Raw genomic sequence first — 22,647 nt, 5'->3', positions numbered from 1 at the left:
ATCGAGGCAACATTCCCTCACTAATGCTGTGCTGTGTGCACACTGGCGGAATGGTCCAGTTGTGTGGACGGGCAGCTGGAGTGTACGCAAAATTTCAGTCTTGTGCCCGTTACTCGAAAAAAGTAATTGATTACCGTTGCAGTTACTTCTGTGGAAAAAGCAATTGATTACCATTACCAATTACTCGACTTCAAATGTAATTGAGTAACGAGTAGAAAAGTAACGCGTTACTTCGGTCGTTACTCTGCAATCACACAAATTATAACCGTCTTTGTTGTGCCTCAGAAAAAAAAAGAAAAGAAAAAGTTTCAACAGCGGGACAGCTGAAGTAACAAGACAAACAAAAACGCGTAGACAAGGAGATCTGTACGTCTACTGTATTTATCGCCCGGGAAGACGTTGACCCGATTGTGGAAGAGCATTGCGTGGAATTTCCCCGTGGCTCACTAAACCTCCAAAGCTTCGGGTACCATGACACGCTGGTGTAGGAAGAGATTAGGGAGAGAGACTCTGAATTCCAGAACGTTATTACAATTACAACGTTATTACAACCTCCGCTTGCTGTAGTAGAACATCCTGGCACCAGGGGCTTGACTGCGGGCAGAACATCTAAAAGATAAGCTAATCTCTGCCGGAAAAGTAATAAATTACTGAGTAATCGATTACTCAGAAAAGTAATTGATTACTCGAAACATTACTTTGACAGTAAAGTAACTGATTACTCGAAAAATTACTCAGAGTAATTGATTACAAGTAACGCAATTACTAGTAACGCGTTACGCACAAGTCTGCGCAAAATATACAGGGTGTTTCACCTAAGGTGATAAAAAAATCTAATTGGCAACATACTCGCCGGAGGAGTGTGAGATTTTCGGCAGCTGCTTTCTGGAACCTTTTTGGACGAATTGTAATAGAAAGATTTTTTTTTTCAATTGAACCCCACTTTTTTTACAGAAATATGGAGTCCTCCACGGATAACCACAGACCCAACAAAAATTATGCACAGTATTGCAACAGAAATCGTCGCAACGAAGTAGTAAAAATTACGCTTTAGCTCCTCCTGCTTGATTGTCGCAGAGAACAGCGGACGGAGCGGAGGAAGTGTTCCCACCTCCTTTTTACCTTTCTTTTTCCTGCTTTCACCTTGATGCTGGTGACAATCGTCTTATCACAAAGAAAACAAAACAACCGTCTTATCACGAAGAAGGCAAAAAAAATAAAGGAGGGGACACTTCCTCCTCAAGATGCACAATTCGCGTGCTGTTCTTTGCGAAAATCAAGCAGGCGGAGCTGAAGCGTAATTTTTACATTTTTTTTGTTTTTTTTTTACTATTTCTGTTGCGATACTGTGCGTAGTTTTTGTTGGGTCTACGGTTATCCGTGGAGGACTTCATAATTCTGTTTTTAAAAAATGTGGGGTTCGCCGGGCAATTTTCAAAATAAATTTCCCGCAATTGAAAATTGTCCAAAGCCTTTCTCAATTGTGGCAAAAGTTTCCAGAATGTAATTCCCGAAAGTCCCACAGTCCTTCGGCGTGTACGTCGCCAGTTAGAATTTTTTTATCACTTTAGGTGAAATACCCCGTATAGTGTGGTATGCAAAATTTGCAAAGCAGATTTTGCAAATTTGCAAATACCAAGATATGGCGCCTTGATTGATTGACTATGGAAACGAAAAAAAAAATGAACCTGAGACAAATGGATGGCGCTTTCTTTGAAAGATGTGCAGGTTGTGCCAGGCAAATTGGACCAATATTTCTTTTTATTTAACACTGATATATTGTATGCGAATGAAACGGGCACCATATTGTTGGTAGTCGTCCTGTGCGGGTCCGGGTATGTTTTGTGTTGTCCTTAACTAATTACAGATTTTTTAAATATCAATTTTAGACCACATTGTCAATAGACTTCTTCTTTACAAACAAGTGACGTCAGATGGTACAACAGCGCCCAAACTTGGTACACTGGAACTACTATAGCGAAAAATCAATACGTCACTAGAAAGCCACGTTTAGATATAGGTTTTCGTATTGTAAGATATTTAGGTAATTCCTTATATATTATTAGTTGTATGGTCTTGTTCTGCTCCATTCTACCGGTAGCCCTATCTTTTCGGTAGCCCCATCCAGGAAGAAATGTCCCTTGAGGAACATCCACCTTTTGTACGCGTGGACTGGTTGACTTCGGACGTTGACTTTTTACTAGGACAGTGTGAATATTCGAATTTTTGGAACACCGAACGAGTAATCGTATATCCTATTTCATTACTGAATCAAATATGGAATTCAATGTTTGAATTCCTAATCGAATTGATGTTTCTTCTAAACGTAATATACATTTGAATAGTCCCGAAGCTGCACACGTAAGGCCGTCACTGGGAGGGCATAAAACAGAGTGAGCGCTATATCAGCTATATACTTACTCATACATACCGTACATGTTTATACTCCAACATACGCTGTATATGTATACGGTACGGTTATTCAACGAGTCGCTTAACTTATTCGTATTCAATTCCGTTTCAAAATGACTATTCACACATAGCCTTTCTTGACACCGCTAGACATATTGAAATACATTTTTGCTCGTCAATTTTGTTGCTTTTCCCCCCGCATTTTATTTTCCTTTTTAGATATCACCTTGCACGTCAATCCGCGCACTTTTAAAAAAGAACTTGACATGCGCCTAGCCATTCCGAATGACATTGTTCTCTCCTGATTTGTTGAAACTGGGCGGCGTACGCCTTTCTGTGACACTTTACATTTGTGTTAATTAGCGGAGAAAAAGGTTTTCCGTGCTAGCGCCGCGAAGCAACTGTTGCTGTACGTGGTGTACAGACGTGGACAGAGGTCAGCAGGAGGGAGGGTGACAGGGGGTTAGTATGCGTCCTGGGCCGACTTCAGGGCGGCTGCGGGAAACCCCAGTGAAAACATCGGACAGCACAGCCGGTGCGCGGATTCGAACCCGTGCCACCTCCCGGTCTCGGCGTGGAAGGCGATCATCATAACCGCTACTCCACGCGAGCATGGTACAGAAAAATATACGTCCCGCACTTCCCTCAAACCAGAAGGGATAGCTGTATCATCAGGCTTAAAATCTACCGTTGCAAAATCCCCGCGTTCTGATTGCACGCCAGTCAGTGTGACGTCACGCAGGATATACTTCTTAGTATAAGAAGAAACAAACAAAATAAGAATATCCCAGCCACGTGTGCATGTTGTGTTCTTTGTGTTCCTCGTTTCAAGGATTCACTGCGCTCAGGGTGTTTAGTGCTTTGTTTCTATGTCCCCTGCTCGGGAACTGATGTCACTGACCATGGAAAGGCCGCCTTGTGAATGCACGCCGCGTTTTTTTCCTGAAAATCCCTCTTGCACCGCCTTCAACCCTGTTCTTTGGTGTACACTTGGCCTAGGGCTTATTTGATGCAAGCGCGGTTCGGCAGTGTACACGAGACAATCAGATATTGTAGGCAGGCGATGCTTGACTGGTAAGGATATGGTACACAATCAGATATGTAAGCAGATATGCGATACTTCCGTATTTCTGCTGTCTGGTATGCAAATGTACTGTATAGAAGTAACCCGTTACTTCCAAGTAACGATAACGCGAAAGTAACTGGTAATGTATTTAGTCACTATTTTTTCGAAGGAACACGTAACGTATTTAGTTCCTTCTTTCGGGTGACGTGTACAGCTCTGCTTCCTGCTCCAAAGATAATCCGTTAAATTTTAAGAAAAAAAAATACACGCGAGAACGCCCTTGCGTCGCACAATAGAAGCGGTCTCAGCGGGCCGTGAACCACCGAAATCGCTCCTTCATTCCACAGAACCAACGAACAATAGAGAAAGATGTCCTGCTGATGTTCTGCATTCTAAGTTTAAAAAAAAACAGTCAAATTGGGAGTAATTGCATGCAGTTTCTAGTCTCCTAGACTGCAATTACTCCCCATTTTAGCCCCCTAACCCCGACATTTCATCCCTATCACAAATTCTCACTGAGCTTCGTAAATGGCTTTCCGAATGTAACAGTATGCGTAAATATGTGCTCCTGATCAATTTGATGGCATAAGGCTGTATAACTCAGCAAATTTAGCAATTTTCCACCCACACAGAGTAAGGAACAGTTAGAGCTTCTTTGTTCGCAAATTGGGCCCCAAGTATGTCGCAAGATATTATATATCACTCGATATATCACGGTTGACGGTTTGAGTCGAAGTACGAGGGCTGTTCAAGTCAAACCGGGACTTTCTGTCTCCAGAGTGTACAAATGGCTCGCTCTACTTCTTTTTCGTCATTTTCACACGCGACAGGCCTCCGCGTTCACCACGTGGTGGTCCAAAGTTTGTGCAAAACAGAAGACACGTGCTGGACAAGATGGCCGACAACGAGGTGAGCGCGCACATCGAACAGCGAATTGTCATGAAGTTTCTCGTGAATCAAGGAGTAAAGTCATTTGAAATTCACAGAAAATTTCAGGCTCAGTATGGCCACGATACACTTAGCCGCAGCAAAGCGTTTGAGTGGTGCAAAACGGTTCCGAGACGGCCGTACATCAGTGCAGGACGATCCCGGCCGGGGCGGCTCAGAGCCCAGTGTCAGAGTTCCTGAAGAACATCCAACTTGTGGAGCGCCTGATCCTCAAGGACCGACGGATAACAGGTCTCGAACTGGCTCGAAAGACGGACCCTTCTGTGGGAACGTTGAACACTATCATTCATGAACACCTCCAGTTTCGGAAAGTTAGTGGCCGTTGGGTCCCGAGGCAGCTCTCCGTGTTTGACCGGAAAGGAGTCCTCCTCCTACAGGACAATGCACGCTCGCATACCGCGCATCTCACGACACGCACCTTACAGAAACTTGGCTGGGAGTTGCTGCCACATCCCCCTTACAGTCCAGACCTCACCCCCAGCGATTTCCATCTGTTCGGGCCATTGAAGGCGTTCCTTGAGGGCCGCCACTTCAGCTGCGACGACGAGGTCAAGAATGCAGCCCGATCATGGCTGCTATGCGCCGGTAAGGATGTCTACACTGCTGGCATCCAAGCCCTCGTGAAACGCTGGGACAAGTGCATTAGTGCAGCTGGAGATTACGTTGAAAAATAAAACTATTTTCTCGCCTGTAAGTTCATTTTACTTTTGCGAAAAATGAAAAGTCCCGGTTTGACTTGAACACCTCGTATTTTCATGCATGCACACGAATTATGTATCTGGGACCTTTAGAACAGAGCGTGAAATGCAGTCTCCACTCTGTGACTTTCATTTACCCCCGTGCATTTACTCCCGAAAGGGACTATTTTTTGTAGCAATGCATTTTGTCCTCAAAAGGAGTAAAATTACTCCTCGTTTTCTTAGAGTGTGTATAGAAGCAGTAGATAATAGTTTGTGTCCACCACTCGAAAAGTCCTGGCTGGGCTAGACTTGGCTATGACTTCGTTCATGGAGTCCTCCCTATGGAGTCGTCCCTGAAGCCTGTTGGTCACCATTCACATTACGAGTAACATTACATTCTAAGTGATGTGGATTAGCCGGCTCTCGTAATGAGTGCCTCTTTCTCCATTTTTTTTCTTTTTTCTTCTCTCTTTCAACTCAACTTAGCTCAACATTTCGAGAAAGCACTTGAAAACAAATATGAAAATAAATGAGACTAGTAGACTGAATAATTTCAACGAGATAAATTATCGTGATAAAGAAAAGCAATCTAAATCAAGAGCATCAAGCATAAGTCTTCAATTTCAAACGAATGCTAAGTAACGTGCTGTCGAAACTGTACAGACAATTGTTGAATTCAAATGACAACGGATTCCTTTGTGTTTTGGCAGTTTTGGAAGCGAGTTCGCCATGGATGTGGACGACATGGAACAAACAGAAGAGGAAGTGAAAGAGAACATTCGCATGAACAAAAATATCATCGATACGGCCAAACAGCAACCCTGGCCCATGAAGAAGAAGTACAAGATGCTCAAGTGAGTATGCAGAGGAAAACGCTTTTTATAAATTTTATAAATAACAACACAATAACAATAATTTTTAAACATTTTTAGCGACATTTTCTTTTTTTTTTTTCAAATGCCAACAAAGGGTAAAATCAGGAAAAGGCCCTTGTACGAATGTTATTTGTCCTACACTCTTAAAAATTAACTTCCCCACATAGCACGCTCCCAGCCAACCATCACCCCGAATGACAACGTTCTCGCCCTAGATTTGTTGAAAATGGGAGGCGGAGCCTATTTTGTGCCATTATGCACGGCACAAAATAGGATCCTCCTCCCGTTTTCAACAAATCAGGGGCGAGAACGTTATCATTCGGGATGGTGGTGGGCTAGGAGCGTGCTATGTGGGGAAGTTAATTTTTAAGAGTGTACACTCTTAAAAATGAACTTCACCGCATAGCACGCTCCTAGCCAACCATCATCTCGAATGATATCGTTATCTGCCCTGATTTGTTGAAAACGGGAGGCGTACACCTTTTCTGTGACAATTATGAACAGCATAAGTGTCACAAAAAAGGCGTACGCCTCCCGTTTCCAACAAATCAGGGCAGATAACGATATCGTTCGAGATGATGGTTGGCTGGCAGCGTGCTATGCGGTGAAGTTCTGTGGGCCGGTCCAGGACGCACATTCCCCCAGGGCGTCATTCGTGACGTTGCTCATCTCTCTGAGGCCGACAACGGCGAGCCCGTTCACCAGCACCACAACCACGACCATACCATCTCTGTGTTAAGAGTGCGCAGTATCACTCTGTGCAATGATTGGCCTTCACCCTACTGTGTAATGAAGAATGTATGTTTTTGTGTGCAGTAGTTGCCCTTCTCAAAGGGGCTCAGTGAGTTGTAACGAAATGAGTAATATACCTTCCTCTCCAGGCGTGCTAAAGCTTACGTGAAGAAGCATGAGGGCGAGCTGGCACAGAGTAAGCAGGCAAAAGACATATTTGCCAAGTACAGTATTTTCATCCACAATGTAAGTCCTATAAGAATGAGCAAAAACCGGGAGCATGCCTCTATGTAAAAAAAAAAAAAAAAAAAAAGAAAAAGAAAAAAAGAAGGTCATGGTCCGATCAACCACGAAGTGACGCGTAAATATACACTTTAAATACAGAACTTCACCGCATAGCACGCTCTGAGCGCCAACCATGGCCGTGAACGCCATGGACTACTCGCCATGACTACTCGCCATGGACTACTCGCCTGGGACCATGAACAGTAGTTGAAGTATGGCTGTCTCACATCTTTCCATGACCGCCATACGTCAACTTTCTGTACACCTGTTCTTCCGCGCATCATTCATCGTACACTCTAAAAACAGAGGTTCACCGCATAGCACGCTCTGCGCGCCAACCATGGCCATGAACGATAGGGTTATCGCTTCTGATTCGAAGACAGAGGAGGACGTACGCCTTTTTGTGTCAATTATCATACATGCAAATTGACACAAGGTGGATGGTGGCGGTGGTGACGGTGAAAGGGCTCGCCGTTGTCGGCCTCACAGAGGTGGGTTATGTCACGACTGACGCCCTGGGGGAATGTGCGTCCTGGGCCGACTTCTAAGGGAACTGCGCAGGTCTGAAAGCGTCGGGGGAAAACCAAGAAAAAAAAAACCAGACAGCAAAGCCGGCACCGCGATTCGAACCCGGGTAGCTCCTAGTCTCGACGTACAAATTGGCACAAAAAGGCGTACGCCCCCCTCTGTCCTCGAATCAAAAGCGACTACTCTATAATTCGCGGCAGTGGTTCGCGCAGAGCGTGCTATGCGGTGAAGCTCTGTTTTTGGAGTGTACGATGAATGACACGCGGAAGAACAGGTGTACGGAAAGTTAACGTATGGCGGTCATGGAAAGATGTGAGACAGCCATACTTCAACTACTGTTCATGGTCCCAGGCGAGTAGAGGCTTGCGTTCTGTTTGTCTCTTTACTTTACATCAGTGGAATGGGAAGTAACAATTTATATAAAATCATTTATTTTTATTTTTCAATCAACTAATCAATGACGTAAAGGATGGCAACGTTGCTGCGGAAGTTCCACCGTGTTCACGGCAACGTAGCTATTATTAACGGGTTTTAGTACATAACGTACGCTATTGCCTTTGCGCATGGAAGAGAATAGCGTGGTGGTTCTGCGCAAATGCGCGTTGCCGTGATGTATTTTTTTCTTCTTCTTCACGACAATGACACGCTTTCTGGGACACCCTTTATATGCTGCTGCTGTTTTTTGTGCGCGTAGGCATTTTATCACTCTTATGCTGTTACGTTAATTGACACAAAAAGCCGTACGACCCGCCCCGCACTTTCCACAACCCAGAGGCCATAAATGTATACGAAGGGGAGTGCCTCAAGACGCCGATATTTCGAACGGCAGACTGCTCTATGTGCTCCAGCACAATTGTTGGCGCAGGACACGTTATGCGGTGAAGTTCTGCTTTCGGAGTATAGGCAAGACTCTTAGAAATGAACTTCACCACATAGCACGCTCCTAGCCAACCATCATCCCGAATGGCAACGTTCTAAACCCGATTTGTAGAAAACGAGAGGCGGAGCCTGTTTTGAAGTTCATTTTTAAGAGTGCAGTGAAATGAGCGAGCGATGCTTTATTCTGTCCAAGCTTTCAATTAACTTCCTTGTTTTAGAGAAGCGATTTGGAAATATGTTGTTTATTGTTGTATATCATCATCCCGTAATAAAGTTGTTGATTTATTTACTTGTCAGTCCTGGCACCGACTCCAGCGAAAAGTGGCCGACCTTATGGTGACGCTTACACCGTGGGAGATGCGAATCAAACGCATCGAAAGTAAGCCGACACGACAGATTGAACTGTAAAGGGAACATGAAAGTTGATCAAACGGGAATTCTCTGTGCAGGTCACTTTGGTTCCGTGGTGGCCTCCTATTTCATCTTCCTGCGCTGGGTCTTTTGGCTTAACTGCTTTATCACAGTCTTCGTTTGCTGCTTTTTAATGGTGCCTGAGGTATGCTTGTACACTTTTACTTTCTCAGAAATGCCACTTGTTTTCGGAGTGTATCGACACGGCGTGAGCGCTTGACAGACGAAATCGTGATAAAAGGGTCCTTCGCTTAACGTGCCAAAGAACGGTAAGAGAACGTTCGTGATATATTAAAGTAAGGCACACGATGTTTCAATATAGTCCATTTGTCTGTTTTCGAGTGCGTTTTCACAATTGCCAGCGGTAACCTTCGGTAATCTTAAAGTTCATTTAATCTTCCTCTTAATTACACATATCTTACATAGACTACCTTTAAACTCAACACTCTCGCTTTAATTACCTCCAATTACCTTTACTCAATTTTTACCATTACTCTTACGACTTACTCTTAATTACCTTCAACCACTTAAATTTCATATCGTTTACAGTCATTTACATTTACCCTCTTATCTCCCCTTTATATTTACTTATCATCGTATCAACTTATCGGATTTAGGCGTTTATAGGCATTTTCAGGCAAGTGCCTAAAATGTGCCTGTACGCATGTGAGCAATGAACATTTCAGTTTCGGTTCCCTCACTTCATGCTGATCATAAAACTATATAGTCGCCATCCGCATTAATGGGACATATTGGGCTTCGACGTATTGGGACAACGGGCTTCACTGGGGCAGAAGAGGATGGCGCCGGCGGGGTTACGAGAGTACGAGAAGGAAACGAGAAGTCTGACCATCCTAGTAAAGCAGCAAAAAATATGTCATTATTAGGGCCCGGAAATTTAGGCACTAAAAACGATGAAAATAGGCAGGCATTTAGGCCCTCAAAAAATTCCCAAATTGGCAATAATATGCAAAAATAGGCGCGTTAATCTGGTACGCTCTTTGGCTATCTTGGTGTTCCACAATGTTCCATCAAGGAAAACTTGCTCGTTTGGAGGCTATGGTATATCATACAAGCTTTGACGTCTTGTGCAAATGCTGAGGCGGCTTGGAACCACGCTATATTGAATAATACTTTTAGTTTCCTGTCCTCGAAGATCTTGAAAAGCCCAGAGAGGCCAAATCTTTTGATCAAATGTACATGAACCCGCTCTAGGAAACCAAGGTACTGAAGGAAATCAAACGTAAAAAAGGAACAAAAGGCGCAAACACGTACGGAGAAACGAAAAGCAAAATGCAACACTCAGCACGAGCCTGAAAGCCGCACTCGCATTTACACGTCTAAAAAAGAGCTGCTATGGCGTCTAGTAATGTTAAAAAAGGCTACAATTCAATAGAGCCGATAAAAAGGCAGGCAACCCCGAAGATGTCTCATTTAGGTGTTTATAGGCATTTATGGCCAAATGCTTAAAAGTCCGGGCCCTAGTCATTATTCGATTTACTTCGGAAGCAAGGATGGCGCAAGTAATCATGAACCAAACGCGACCATCTCTCGAGCAAAAGGAATAATGTGTAGCGAAATAACATGACAGGTGCTGCGTGGAGATGATGACCCAAGTGGGATGCGAAAGCAACTGGAGAGCGAAGAAATGGAGAGCGCCCTCAATCTACAAGCCATCTGGGAGTTTGAGGTATGACACCAGTTTCTATGGCAGTGATGCATGCGCACGTGATCCTAACAACATTATACATGCGGACCTTCTCTTCCTAATTTTTTATTAGTCACAAATCGTGACTTTTTATAAAATGAGCGAGGACATTTAACGTGGCACTAAACCCTGTATCATTCGTCGAGCAGTCTCTCACTCTCTAAAAACGAGGAGGGGGTAATGGCAGGATCGGCTCGCCGTTGTTGGCCACACAGAAGTGGGCGGCGTCACGACTATAGCAAAAAAAAAAAAGAAAAAAACGCGAAAGAAAGAAGGGCGGATAGACAATAGAGTATGAAGGGTGGAGATGCGTAGAGGGTGCATGAGTTCGTCGGGGAGAGCAAAGTGTTGAGCAAGAACTGCCATCTCTAAAAACAGAGCGCATAGCACGCTTTTAGTCAACCATCATCCCGAATGACAATGTTCTCTGCATTCTCCACTGACTTGATGGGCGTACGCCACTTTTTGTGGCAATTACGAACTGCATAATGCCACAGACATGGCGTACGCCTCTCGTTTTCAGCGAATCAGGGGAGAGAACGATGTCACTCGGGATGGTGGTTGGCTGGGAGCGTTCTATGTGGTGAAGTTCGTATATTTAAACGTGCACGAGTAACTGTGCACAATATTTTCGTTGTATTGTCGCTGCACAATTAAATTTACCAGAACCTCCCAGAAAACCAGCCACGAGTGGCGCGGCGTGACGTTGGCCCGACCCTGGCCCGATCGCCTGCATGAAGTATATAATCAGGTCCGTGTGACGTAGCACGCCTGCAACGAGCAGCCGCTCCTATGTTTCCAAGTCTCGTTTCCCAATACGAGCAGGTACTTTTATTATAATTGTGTGTTTACGTCGCGAGACAACTGAGAGGTACTTTTGAGTACAGTAGAGAGTACTCTGTAATACAATCAGCGGCATGGCCCACAGGGTAGAAGCATCCGTCAGTTGGCGGGAGGTCCAAGGTCTTGCTGAAAGACCAGAGGGTGGTTGGTTCGAATACTACCACCGATGCTTCTATGCTGATGATAATTTTGGATAAATGATGGTAAAAATAAGGATAAATGAAGGTAAAATGCATGCATGTGCTGTCCGCACGATTTCTGTCCGGTTAAGTGAAGCACGGATAAACGGGAGTCGACTCGATGAGAAGCGCTTTACGAAAACGGTACGATAAACGGTGCTATGATATCAATGACCGGCAGCGTGGTATCAGCCGCTTCAAATGAATAAGGCAGTCGAATTATCTTGTTTTCCAGTATCCAGTACTCCGTATCCATACCGAAGGAATTTATGGCCTAAGTTGCTCATGCGCCATAAAAACACCAATCATTATCATCATCATAACGTAGGAACGAGGGTCGTGTTCCTTTTCATGTTTCTTTCATCTCTCTCGATTCCCCAAGCACCACAATGTACTAAAAGTCGAGTGCAATAGGGGTGGACTGTTATGTGTCTTATCAATGTTCTTTAGTTCCACAAACCTGTTCAAGGCCTTCCACCTGCACGTCCACCCCTATTGCATTTGCACTCGACTTTCAGTACATTGTGCTGCTTGGGTCCTTACTTGTGTGGTATGCAGGTGAAAATAAATCATTTACCTACTTTCTTTTATCTACATTTATCTTCTATCTACTCTTTTCAGGGTTACTTGAAATACTCCCCCATCTTCTACGGTTATTATAGCAACCGTGACATGACGGAAGAGGGATACCGCCTACCTCTGGCATATCTGCTCTCATCGCTGACCATGTACATATTCAGCTTTTTTGTGATTCTGCGAAAGTAAGTTACCTACTCCTGAGTGGATAACTCCCTGCGAGACAGTACAGAAATTATGCGGGCATTTTTACCTCACGCACTTCAATAAGTGACTGCTCTCACAACAACAACAAATGCACTGATGATAATGAATGGGGAAATTCGACACCTGGGTCGTGGCTCACAAAGAAATATTGAGAAAGAGCAATACCATTTACGTACATTGTTATTTTTCTTTTTTTAGCAAAAGGTAGGTCGCACTTCGACAAGGCTAGCAAGGTTGCTATGAAAGGAGAGCAACCCTGGTGTCACCTAAGGGAGGGGTCGTCCCTGGAGGGAGGGGTCGGGCTCCGAAATGGGATGTGTGTGGGGGGGGGGGGTGCGGGGTAGGAGTGTTGCGCCACACCATGCAGGCTACTCCTATGTATTTCTTCATGCTCTTTTATGAAATATTGCGTAAGCTCACAAACTTTTAGGGAGTGTTAGGGGGGTCTCCATAAATCACTGCCTGATACTAGGACGGAGTGTGGGTTTTTCTTATTAGAGGACAGTAGAAAAGAGCCCGTGAGAATATAGGAGTAAAAAAAAACTCACGCTCTAAATGCCCTCACTCCCTGACGTGGCTATAGTTGGAGGCGGTTCATCCACCTTCGAAATCGTACCTTTGGTAGTGCATTTGGGAGAGGGAGACGAGGGGAAAACCCTCTTCCCCCATGTAAAGTCCGCACAGAATCCCTCCCGAAATGGTTTTTCTGGCTACGCCGCTGTACTGCGCACGGCTTAGGGCTGAAAAATAGTGACAGGAGGTTAGCCGTGCAAGAGGCTTGCTATTCCCCCTCCCCGCAAAAAAAAAAGAAGAAAAGAAAAAGAGAAATGACTTATTTATTAAAGTATAGGTTCCAAGCGGCACAGTGATAAGAAAGTCATCACTACTAATTGTGTTGAGGCCTTCCCATTGTCATTCATGCGGTTGTTGTCGTTGTTCTTGAGAACACATTCAGCGCAATATTCATTTACAATGTGATCAACGCAAAACGTTACACATTTGACAATGCGCTGCTGCTATTATTAGATTATTTGATTTTTTCTTTTTTTTTTCTGCAGGATGGCCAAAAACTCTCGTCAGAGTAAAATGACGGAGAAAGAGGATGAATGTGCTTTCACTTGGAAGTTATTTTCGGGCTGGGACTTCATGATCGGCAACTCGGAGACGGCGCACAATAAAGTGGCCTCCCTGGTTATGAGCTTCAAGGTTCGTCAATCCCAATATAAGTGTACTAGGTCACTTCAATGTGCATGTGACACTTGTAGTCCTCCCTCGTGGTTTCCAATTGCAAACGCGACATATATGTGTAAGAGTGCAAAAATAGTCAAACCTGCATATAACGATGCGTCGGTATCGTTATATGTGGGTTTTACTTATTACACTTATTTGCTTATTACGGAAAGAAGTATTTGAAACAGCTGTTCGACATAATATCAAACATGTCGCGCGTGGCAAGCAATTCCTGACTTGCATTGTCAGGAGACGAAGAGACCGAGGATCGTGAGCCTGACCCGCCCCGGCGTCTTTTCGTACTCTCCTTGCTGCGAGTGTGGGCGGATCAGATTTAATTGATTCCACTATTTGGTCGTCAGTCAGTGATGTGTCTTCTCCCATGATGACCCCGTAACACGAGTTAAATGGACGTGGCACGTAGGCGTGGACGGCGATTGGGCATGTATACGGTCAAGCTTCAAGAGGAGTACCTTTGCAGAAGGGGCAACAACGTCGACCGCAATTACATTCTTTGAGTATAGTTTGGTCGTATCTCCTTGATCCTCCCAAAAAGTTCTGATGTGAGGAACTGGGAAAGCTTCAGGTGATTCAACTTGGCAACATTGAGCACGTCCTAATAGAATGTAAGCTCTACGAAACGGAGAGGCGGCAACTCTGCGCTCAGCTGAGTGGTGCTAGCCGACAGACGTTCAACCTGGCTGCAATTCTTGGCCCACGTCAGAGCCATGTGCAACACCGTCGAGGTCTTCTGATGTTCTTGGAGTTCCTCTTGGCTACCGGCTTGCTCCAGACGCTGTAGGGTCCTCCCCTGCATCTCAAGGACCATTGGCTCTTCTTTCATGTGCTTCTTTCTTCCTTTTTTGTGACGTAGCGTTGGGCAAGCAGAGGAGGGGAGTTCAAGAGTTGTACTTGCACATAACTTCAGAACTTCATTTTCATATTTCACATCTCATGTTTCTAGTGTAATGGGGTAGTGTACTGCTCTCAAGCGGTGAATCACCCCAGGCCATAGTCATGATTTATTTGTTGTTGTTGTTCAACTTGGCAAGGCTTGAATTCCGGACCGAGGGAGCTAATATCACTGTAGTTCCTTCCAAAGAATTGATTTGCGTGGATCTGCGCCGGTTGCTTCCTTTTCGGGCACGTTTCGGAACATCTTTGAACGGCTGTTCATCCTCCGAAGAGGATATCAGATATTCGCCAGTTCCCACAGGTAAGGCCATCCCCGCTGCTTGCAGAGGAATCGGTGTCAATTTCACTTGCCTCTTCTGTCGAGGACGAAACGACCTCCATGGCTTGGAGAATCGATGAGCCTGCCTTATGCTGAAAGCGATAAAACCCCAGTGCAGGGGACACGGACAGACGAAACACAGACGAAGCACTGACTGACAAACACCTTTAATGGCAGAGACACCGCTTAAGTACACCAACTGCACACAACCGACCCCTAGTGGTAGCCGAGGCCATCATGCTGTAATCACAACAGTTATCACGCAAACAGGAGCACCAAGCAAACGCCCCCCGAGAACCAGAATTCGAGTTAGTTATCAATGAACTCCTCAATTTTATCCGTCACCAATCTGGTTCCCGGGGAGCGTTTACTTGGTGCTCCTGTTTGCGTGGTAACTGTTGTGATCACAGCATGATGGTCTTCGCTACCACTAGGGGTCGATTGTGTGCAGTTGGTGTACTTAAGCGATGTCTCTGCCATTAAAGGTGTTTGTCAGTCAGTGCTTCGTCTGTGTTTCGTCTGTCCGTGTCCCCTGCACTGGGGTTTTATCGCTTTTAGAATGTACCACCAAACAGCCCGGTTTTTATCGCTTTTTAACCTTATGCTGAAGCCCCCCTTGTGCAGCACCACGCAGGCCCCCAGAGCAAATATCTCTTTGAAATGCAATTACTTAAACAAAAAGAACATTTGGCGGGCGCAGAAGAATCGCGCGCACGTACAGGTACAAGACAATAATGACAACACCCAGTTACATACTTCAAGTGAACGAGGGCAGTTGAACATATCCCACTGCCTTTTCTCCAACTGCCATCATTCAATAGAAGGACAGAGTCTTATACCCTTGTCACACAGGGAGTCTTCAATGATCATTGAAACCAATCGTCATTGAAAATGCGCGTAGCGCCACCTAGCGTGTAACGAGTTAACCTGTAGGGGAGCACTGAATCCAATACTTTTTGGGAAGTTGACACGTTACACGCTTGGTGTCACTACACACATTTTCAAAGGTCATTGGTTTCAATGAAGAAATTAAATTTTGTAACGAGGATGCGGGTTCCAATCGTGCAGAGGGAGCCACTAAGTGTTCTAAATATATACATAGTGGGAAACTGAACGGCAAAATTACTTGTATGCAAGAAATAAAGACATGCTCTGTTCTGTAACTACACGACTTCTGGCTTCGGACAGATGCACTGAGAAACTTTAACATCCCACGATACTTAAGCAAAATGACCAACGGCATGGCCTAGCGGGTAAATGCGCCGCACTCGTTGGTAGTAGTAGCGAAGGTCGTGCTGAAGACTGGGAGGTGGTGGGTTCGAATCCTACCACCGGCTGTGCTCTCTCAGGTTTTCCCTGGGATTTCCAAGGACTTCCCAAACGAATGTCGGCACACGGTTCCCCCTGAAGTCAGCCCAGGACGCACACTAACCCCCCTGTCCCCTATACTCCTTCCTGCTGTCCTCTCTTCATCTTGTCCACATCTGTACGCCGCTCATAGCCACAGTTGCTTCGCGGCGCTAACAGACACACACACAAAGCCAAATGTCCGAGTTTATCGAAAAATGATTTTTGAAGGATCATCGAACCAACGAGAAGGGCGCGTGTGGAGATGGAGCGCAAACTGTCACAGGAATGTGTCACGAATGAGTTTGTGAAGCACGATCTGAGAGACAAAGCCACCTCACACACTTCTTTCAAGCCTTACATAAGTTCACACCGTGTGTGCACAGAGCCTTGTGATTTACTGTTAAACATGGTAAACACGTCTATAGCCCGCTTTTCATTTTTCTTTTTCTTTCTTTTTTTTTCAATTTCCCATCCGATAATCAGTGCTTCGCAGGATTTAACCCGATTTTACTCCGTGTTACAGCTTCAAACATAAATCAATTTTTTGCTCAACAATTTTTTACTCCCCCCGTTTGGGGCCATCATTAGCACTTGTATCTATACCTATTCATGATCGTCGTTGTAATTTAATCCCTCTAGGAAGTAATTTTAGAAGAGCACGAGAGAAAAAAAGAGGAGAGGAGGTAAGCATTACTTCATTCGTACGAAATGCTCCACTTAACGCGTGATTATGTCAAACGCGTTGCCTGCAGCTGGAAGATAATCAGCCTGAGGGTGCTGGCCAATCTGATAGTCCTCACACTACTGGTTTCCAGTGCCTACGCCGTTGTGCTCGTTGTAGAAAGACAAGAGCAGCCAGAAGCCAAGAACAGTTGGTACAGGCAGAATGAAGTATGTGTAACATCCTTATCCTGTCTCGTGATACGCGTCTCTCAAAAATATGTTCTTCTTTGCAGGTAACAATAGTGATCAACATGATTAGCATAGTTTATCCAAATCTTTTTGATATGATCGGCTATATAGAACAATATCATCCACGGATTCAGCTCCGATGGCAGCTAGCAAGGTACAGGAATACGCTATGGCATAGTACCATGAACTTAACGATAGCGAAATTGAGAACCGACTCAACAGAGACTGTGTAGTAGTCATAGCAGTCATTAAAAGAAAGCACGAGGAACCAAACCTGCTCTGTAAGGCCAGCAATGCGCACATGACATATAATCGCTTGCACGGCCCTAACCTTCTGCTAAACGGCTCAGTAACCAGAGAAGTATACAAAGCCACATGTACACAGGGACGGGTCCAGACTGCCTTTGGGAAAGGGGTCGGTTACGTAGCCGAAGCACGTAGAGGGAGGGGGAGAGGGGAGCCTAAAGTTTAACCTGGTGATTTTGGGGGCGATAGCCCAATTGCCTCCCCATTCACTGGCCACCATGAGGAGTGAAGCCACTTAAGTACCACAACTACAAGAACCAGGATTACTTTATCTTACTAATTTATTAACTGACTAACTAACTAGTCCGACCTTTCTTGAATATGTCCATTCCTTTATACAGCAGGTATATACAAGCAAGATTCGAGGAGCTACGTGAGGCAGTATAATGTTACCATTGCTTGAAAGTACAAACTTATCGTGTGGAGCGGATGGGACCTGAGGTTCTCTTACTTCAGAACTGCCGCGAAATGAGAAAAGTCAAAGGCGTCAAACACCACGACCGCACGCCAAGATTATTATAGGTTTTAGCAGGGCAGTCGGTTCATGTTAAAGGAACTCTAAAGTGCAAGAACTACGCCTACGGAAATCGACCTTCAACCCAACAGACTACCTGATGTTTATCGACCCCAACGCCGAAACTGCCACCCCAGGAAGAATTATGCGACCACCAAAGACAGCCATTCACCGAATTAGGCTTGATGCACTGTTTACAGCAACGCAACGACACAACAGAAACTAATGCTTACACGTTGAAATGCCTGCACACCTTGCTAAGGTCCCCACGATGCCCACCAGGTCCTGACACAATGCACCGAATTCGAGAATTCAAGAAATCAAATTCGACAGACCACACAGCCTCTCGACAACAGGGCCTTCTCCTTCTAGAAGGTCATGGTATAAAGCCCCTGACCGGCAGTCCAGAAGGTGTGGGTTCGAGTCTTCCAGTTGGCTAACATTTTCAATGACTTCCTTTGACGTTAACTACCTTTAGTGACATTTCATTACCTCCGGTTACAATCGAGAATCTTTAATTTCCCCCATTTAATCTTTCTCCTAATTACATATCTTACATTCATTAACTTTAAACTCAACTTTCGTGCTTTAATTACCTCTAATTACTTTACCTCTTGCTCTTAATTACCTTCGACTATACTTCAATTTCAAATCATTTACATCCATTTACATTTACCATGTTATATCCCCATTACATTCCCACTTATATCGCTACCTTGGTGAGGCTTCACAATCTCATACACGGACACACACATACATACAGCTTTTCTCGTTGTGACACCTTTTCTCATGGAGCAACCTTGAAGCTGAATACCTCCCGGCAACAGGTAGCGAAAGACCATGCAACTATCTTCTGAAGTTTGAGAGATAACCCGCAAATTCTAAAGCAACTGCAACTAGACACATCTAGTTGGGTGTCCACCATATTATGTGCTGTTGAATGAATTTCCAGAAAAGTGCCGACCTATGAGGAGATGACACAACAGTTGTTCTTCACACAACACAACTTAGTATGACCACATGATTGTCTGGTGCGGTAGGGAAAGCCAATATACTCCCTTCTTCGTGTGCGCATTGTCATGCCCCCCCCCCCCCCCCCTAGTTCATGGTACTATATAGGTCTCATTTATTTGTCACCGGTTCGGGTACCTTCTAACGCTGGAAATACACACTCCTTCTAGGATCCTAGTGCTCTATCTTCTGAATTTGTATTCACTGATTTTTGCCCAGTTCCGGAAGGTCATGTCGATGGTAAGTTCAATGTTCAAATTGTCTATGGGATAAGGCTTAGTTGTAGTTAATTGTATACTATTCTTCAGTATACCCGAAGTTGTCTGGTAGCACACCGATTATTTTCGGCTCACAGACAAGTAAAGAAGTTATGTGTAAAGATGAGTGCACTCTGAGAAAAAAGGGTGGAGCAGTTACACCTCTTAGGATGTATGTCATAGTTGTCGCATATGTTGTGCGTAAAAGATTGCAAAGTTCTACCTCCTACCTACGAATAATAGGGTATACCGCTTTTGATTCGATGAGCGAGAGGGACGTACGCCTTTTTGTAGCAATTTGGATATCTAATAATTGCTTTTACCACCCTTTTACACCCTTTACCAGACGCTATATGTTGACCTAGGGGGTAACTATACAAGTTACTACCTTTTCTCACCCTTTTTTCTTACAATGTGTGGTGTCCGCGCACGTTTGTTCTTCGCGGGTACACGTTTCCGTGTCATTTCGGGTTGCGGGTAAGGCGCGGGTAGACACTGTCTCCGCAGATTACGCGGGTATACCTGCAATACCCGCAGGCGCAAAACCAACCCATCGGATTTTGGTGTATGACCCGATTCATTGCGAACATTTGGCCCAAAAATACTTGCCAAGACGTTCCATATCCAGTTCATCATCTCAAAATAAAGTTGTTGTTTACCACTTAGGGTTAATTTTGGCTATCTTTCGATACTACGACTGGTACGCTTTATGTTGGTAAGCCCGCAATCATGTCAGCAGTCACCCTAAGTGTCCCGCTAACGGACACTGTCCACCTCATCAATTAATCATTTCGATCCGTGACGATCATGTGGCGTACCTGCGTACGCATTGGGCAGCGGGTACATCGGCGGGTATGCGGATACGCGTCGGCATGTGCGCGTGCGGATGCGGGTGTGGTGCGGGTACGAAAGTTATGTGTTCAGTGATACGTAGTCAAGTGATACGTCATCGCGCCCCGTTCGTGTGATCCCACATGCGTCCCCTGGGGATCCGTCTCGGAGTATTTCACTGTTTCAGACCAACGAGCTAGTAGGTATCCGAGAAAACATCACCTATCTCTTGGACATGGGTCTGCTAGAACCAACATTGACCAATATCACCATGTTCAACATAAACGCCACCAGCAGCACCACAGCAACGTCCGGTCTGATGTCAGTTCTTCAAGAAGCCATGACAACTGCGGAACCCTTTTTGCCGTCCCTGGCGGAAGCGCTCACCTCGCAATACTACTATCCTGGGTCAGTCATTTTCTGTATTGCCATGTCATCATCAATTTGCCATCATTTATTGTTGTTGTTGTTGTTCCGTATTGCGTGTAAGAAAGATTTGCAAACTCGTAGAAAGTCCAGCTATGGCTTGATCTCATAACAATTTTATGCCTTGGAACACAAATGCTCTGTAAGGTAACAACAACAACAAATAAGTTAATGATAATGAATGGGGATAATGTAGGGTAAGGTGGGGCAAGATGAGACAGAAATTCGCAATTGAACACTACTTTTTTTTTCGTGTTTTTTTTTAACGAGCCATAGGTACATTCTCAGTAGTATATAGAGCTTCTGACCTGTAAATGCAGAACGGACGTAGCAGGTTTAAAATAAACACAGAACAAGATATTCAAACATGCAAGACGAAACACGCCGTGGTAACGAACTATACAAATTAGTTTCTGCAATTCAAGCAGGCAAAGTAAAGCCCGTGGGCCCCTACACAACCCCCTTGAGCCCACTGCCCTCATGGGGGGGGATATGTTTATTAGACGAAAAGGGAAAAAAACGGGGAAAAGTCAGCCAAACGGGACGTCGGCTTGCTATTCCAGAAATAAGAAATAATAATAAATAAATAAAAAGAAAAGAGAATAATTAAAGAAAGAAAGAAATAAGAAGGAATAAGAAATAAATAAATAAATCAATAAAGAAAATAAAGAAATAAGAAATAAAGAAAAGGAAAAAGAAGTAAGAAAAAGAAATAAATAAATAAAGAAAGAAAATTACGAAATAAGAAATAAAGAAAAAGAAAAAGAAGGTAGGAAAAAACGAAAAACTACCAGATGATGAAAGAAGGATGAGGTAGATTAAAGACAAAGATGACAAAAAAGATGACTAACAAACGGTGAAGGAATGATGAGATGAATCACAGAGGATGACTTTAAAAAGAAAGCATGAGGTTAATGCGTTGCTGCCCTCATGATGTGCAATTAAACCACACAGAACCCGGTGCTATTTTGCTCCACCGTCTTTTTCTAGCAAGGCAACGGCACTTTGATGTGTCGCTGGTCGCTCGCTTATCCGTGCGCTTTTGCTTTGCTGGAAATATCATAGGAAACAGAAAAATTGCTGGAAAATGCTAGGCTATATACGCGAAAAAGAAATCTCTGAGGAACAAGCATAAGCACCTCATACACCCTAAAATCTGTACCTCCTTAAGGCCACCTTTTATAAGGTACATTTTTGCAAAAACGTACCCTTTATTTTATGCGGTACGAAAGCGCCTAAAAGGTACAGCACTTTTAAGGTACTGCCGTTTAACAGGTACCCCCGTATAAAGGGTACACCTGTGTAAGGTACAGCCGTGCGAGAGGTACAGTCGTGCGAGAGGTACAGCCGTGCGAGAGGTACAGCCGTGCGAGAGGTACAGCCGTGTGAGGGGTATACAGCCGTGTAACAGGTAGGTCCGTCGAAGAGGTACTGCCGTCTAACAGGTACAGCCATTTTAGAGGTACCGTCGTCTAAAGGGTACGCCCGCCTAACAAGGTACGCCCGCCTAACAGGGTACGCCCGCCTAACAAGGTACGCCCGCCTAACAAGGTACGCCCGCCTAACAAGGTACGCCCGCCTAACAAGGTACGCCCGCCTAACAAGGTACGCCCGCCTAACAAGGTACGCCCGCCTAACAAGGTACGTCCGCCTAACAAGGTACGTCCGCCTAACAAGGTACGCCCGTCTAAGGTGACAGTTGTCCAAGAAGAATACAGTCCCCACACAACGGAGAGGAACATGTTTGTGGTGACATAATCCGTACGTCACATATCGCGCGCACAGCAAAATGCACGACGCGCATCATATATTGTGCGTTTACGCTTTGGCATCGGTAGTGGTAATACACACTCGCCGAAGTGTGCATCTGTAACATACGCGAAGGTGACCAACGTGTTGCAAGCACATACGGGACAAAGACAAACGGCGATCTAAATTTTGAACCGATCTCTATTTGACCTTCAGCGATTTCAGCAGCTGCGAAAGCCGTGGCTTTCTGTACGTCTTCGGGAATTCGTTGTCGCCCACAACATATATTTGCAGCAGTGGCGTAGGTGCGGGAGGACTAGGGGGGGGGGGGGCTCGAGCCCCCCCCTTACCTGCCACAGGCCAACCCACGGAAATCGTACAAATCCGAGGAGAAAAAATAATATATGTCCCTAGCAGCACAATGTACTGAAAGTCGAGTGCAATAGGGGTGGACGGGTAGGTGGAAGGCCTTGAACAGGCTCGTGCAACTAAAGAACA

The 22,647-nt window shown here is 44.9% G+C and overlaps 1 protein-coding gene across 1 annotated transcript in view; it reads left to right on the top strand.

The window, feature by feature from the left end:
- The window catches only part of LOC135369422 (transmembrane channel-like protein), a 51,143-nt gene that overhangs the window by 5,242 nt on the left and 23,254 nt on the right, over positions 1 to 22,647 (top strand). The window contains exons 2-13 of the mRNA XM_064603013.1: positions 5,817 to 5,960; positions 6,863 to 6,959; positions 8,703 to 8,784; positions 8,855 to 8,961; positions 10,408 to 10,506; positions 12,168 to 12,307; positions 13,388 to 13,535; positions 16,783 to 16,826; positions 16,896 to 17,034; positions 17,100 to 17,209; positions 19,057 to 19,126; positions 20,162 to 20,382. Coding sequence (XP_064459083.1) covers positions 5,817 to 5,960; positions 6,863 to 6,959; positions 8,703 to 8,784; positions 8,855 to 8,961; positions 10,408 to 10,506; positions 12,168 to 12,307; positions 13,388 to 13,535; positions 16,783 to 16,826; positions 16,896 to 17,034; positions 17,100 to 17,209; positions 19,057 to 19,126; positions 20,162 to 20,382 — 1,401 coding nt within the window. The remainder of the gene's footprint in view (positions 1 to 5,816; positions 5,961 to 6,862; positions 6,960 to 8,702; positions 8,785 to 8,854; positions 8,962 to 10,407; positions 10,507 to 12,167; positions 12,308 to 13,387; positions 13,536 to 16,782; positions 16,827 to 16,895; positions 17,035 to 17,099; positions 17,210 to 19,056; positions 19,127 to 20,161; positions 20,383 to 22,647) is intronic.

The sequence above is a fragment of the Ornithodoros turicata genome, chromosome 9 (assembly GCF_037126465.1).
Source record: "Ornithodoros turicata isolate Travis chromosome 9, ASM3712646v1, whole genome shotgun sequence".
Lineage (NCBI taxonomy): Eukaryota > Metazoa > Arthropoda > Arachnida > Ixodida > Argasidae > Ornithodoros > Ornithodoros turicata.
Note: the sequence above shows the minus strand (reverse complement) of the source record. Positions and strands in the feature narration are given on the sequence as shown.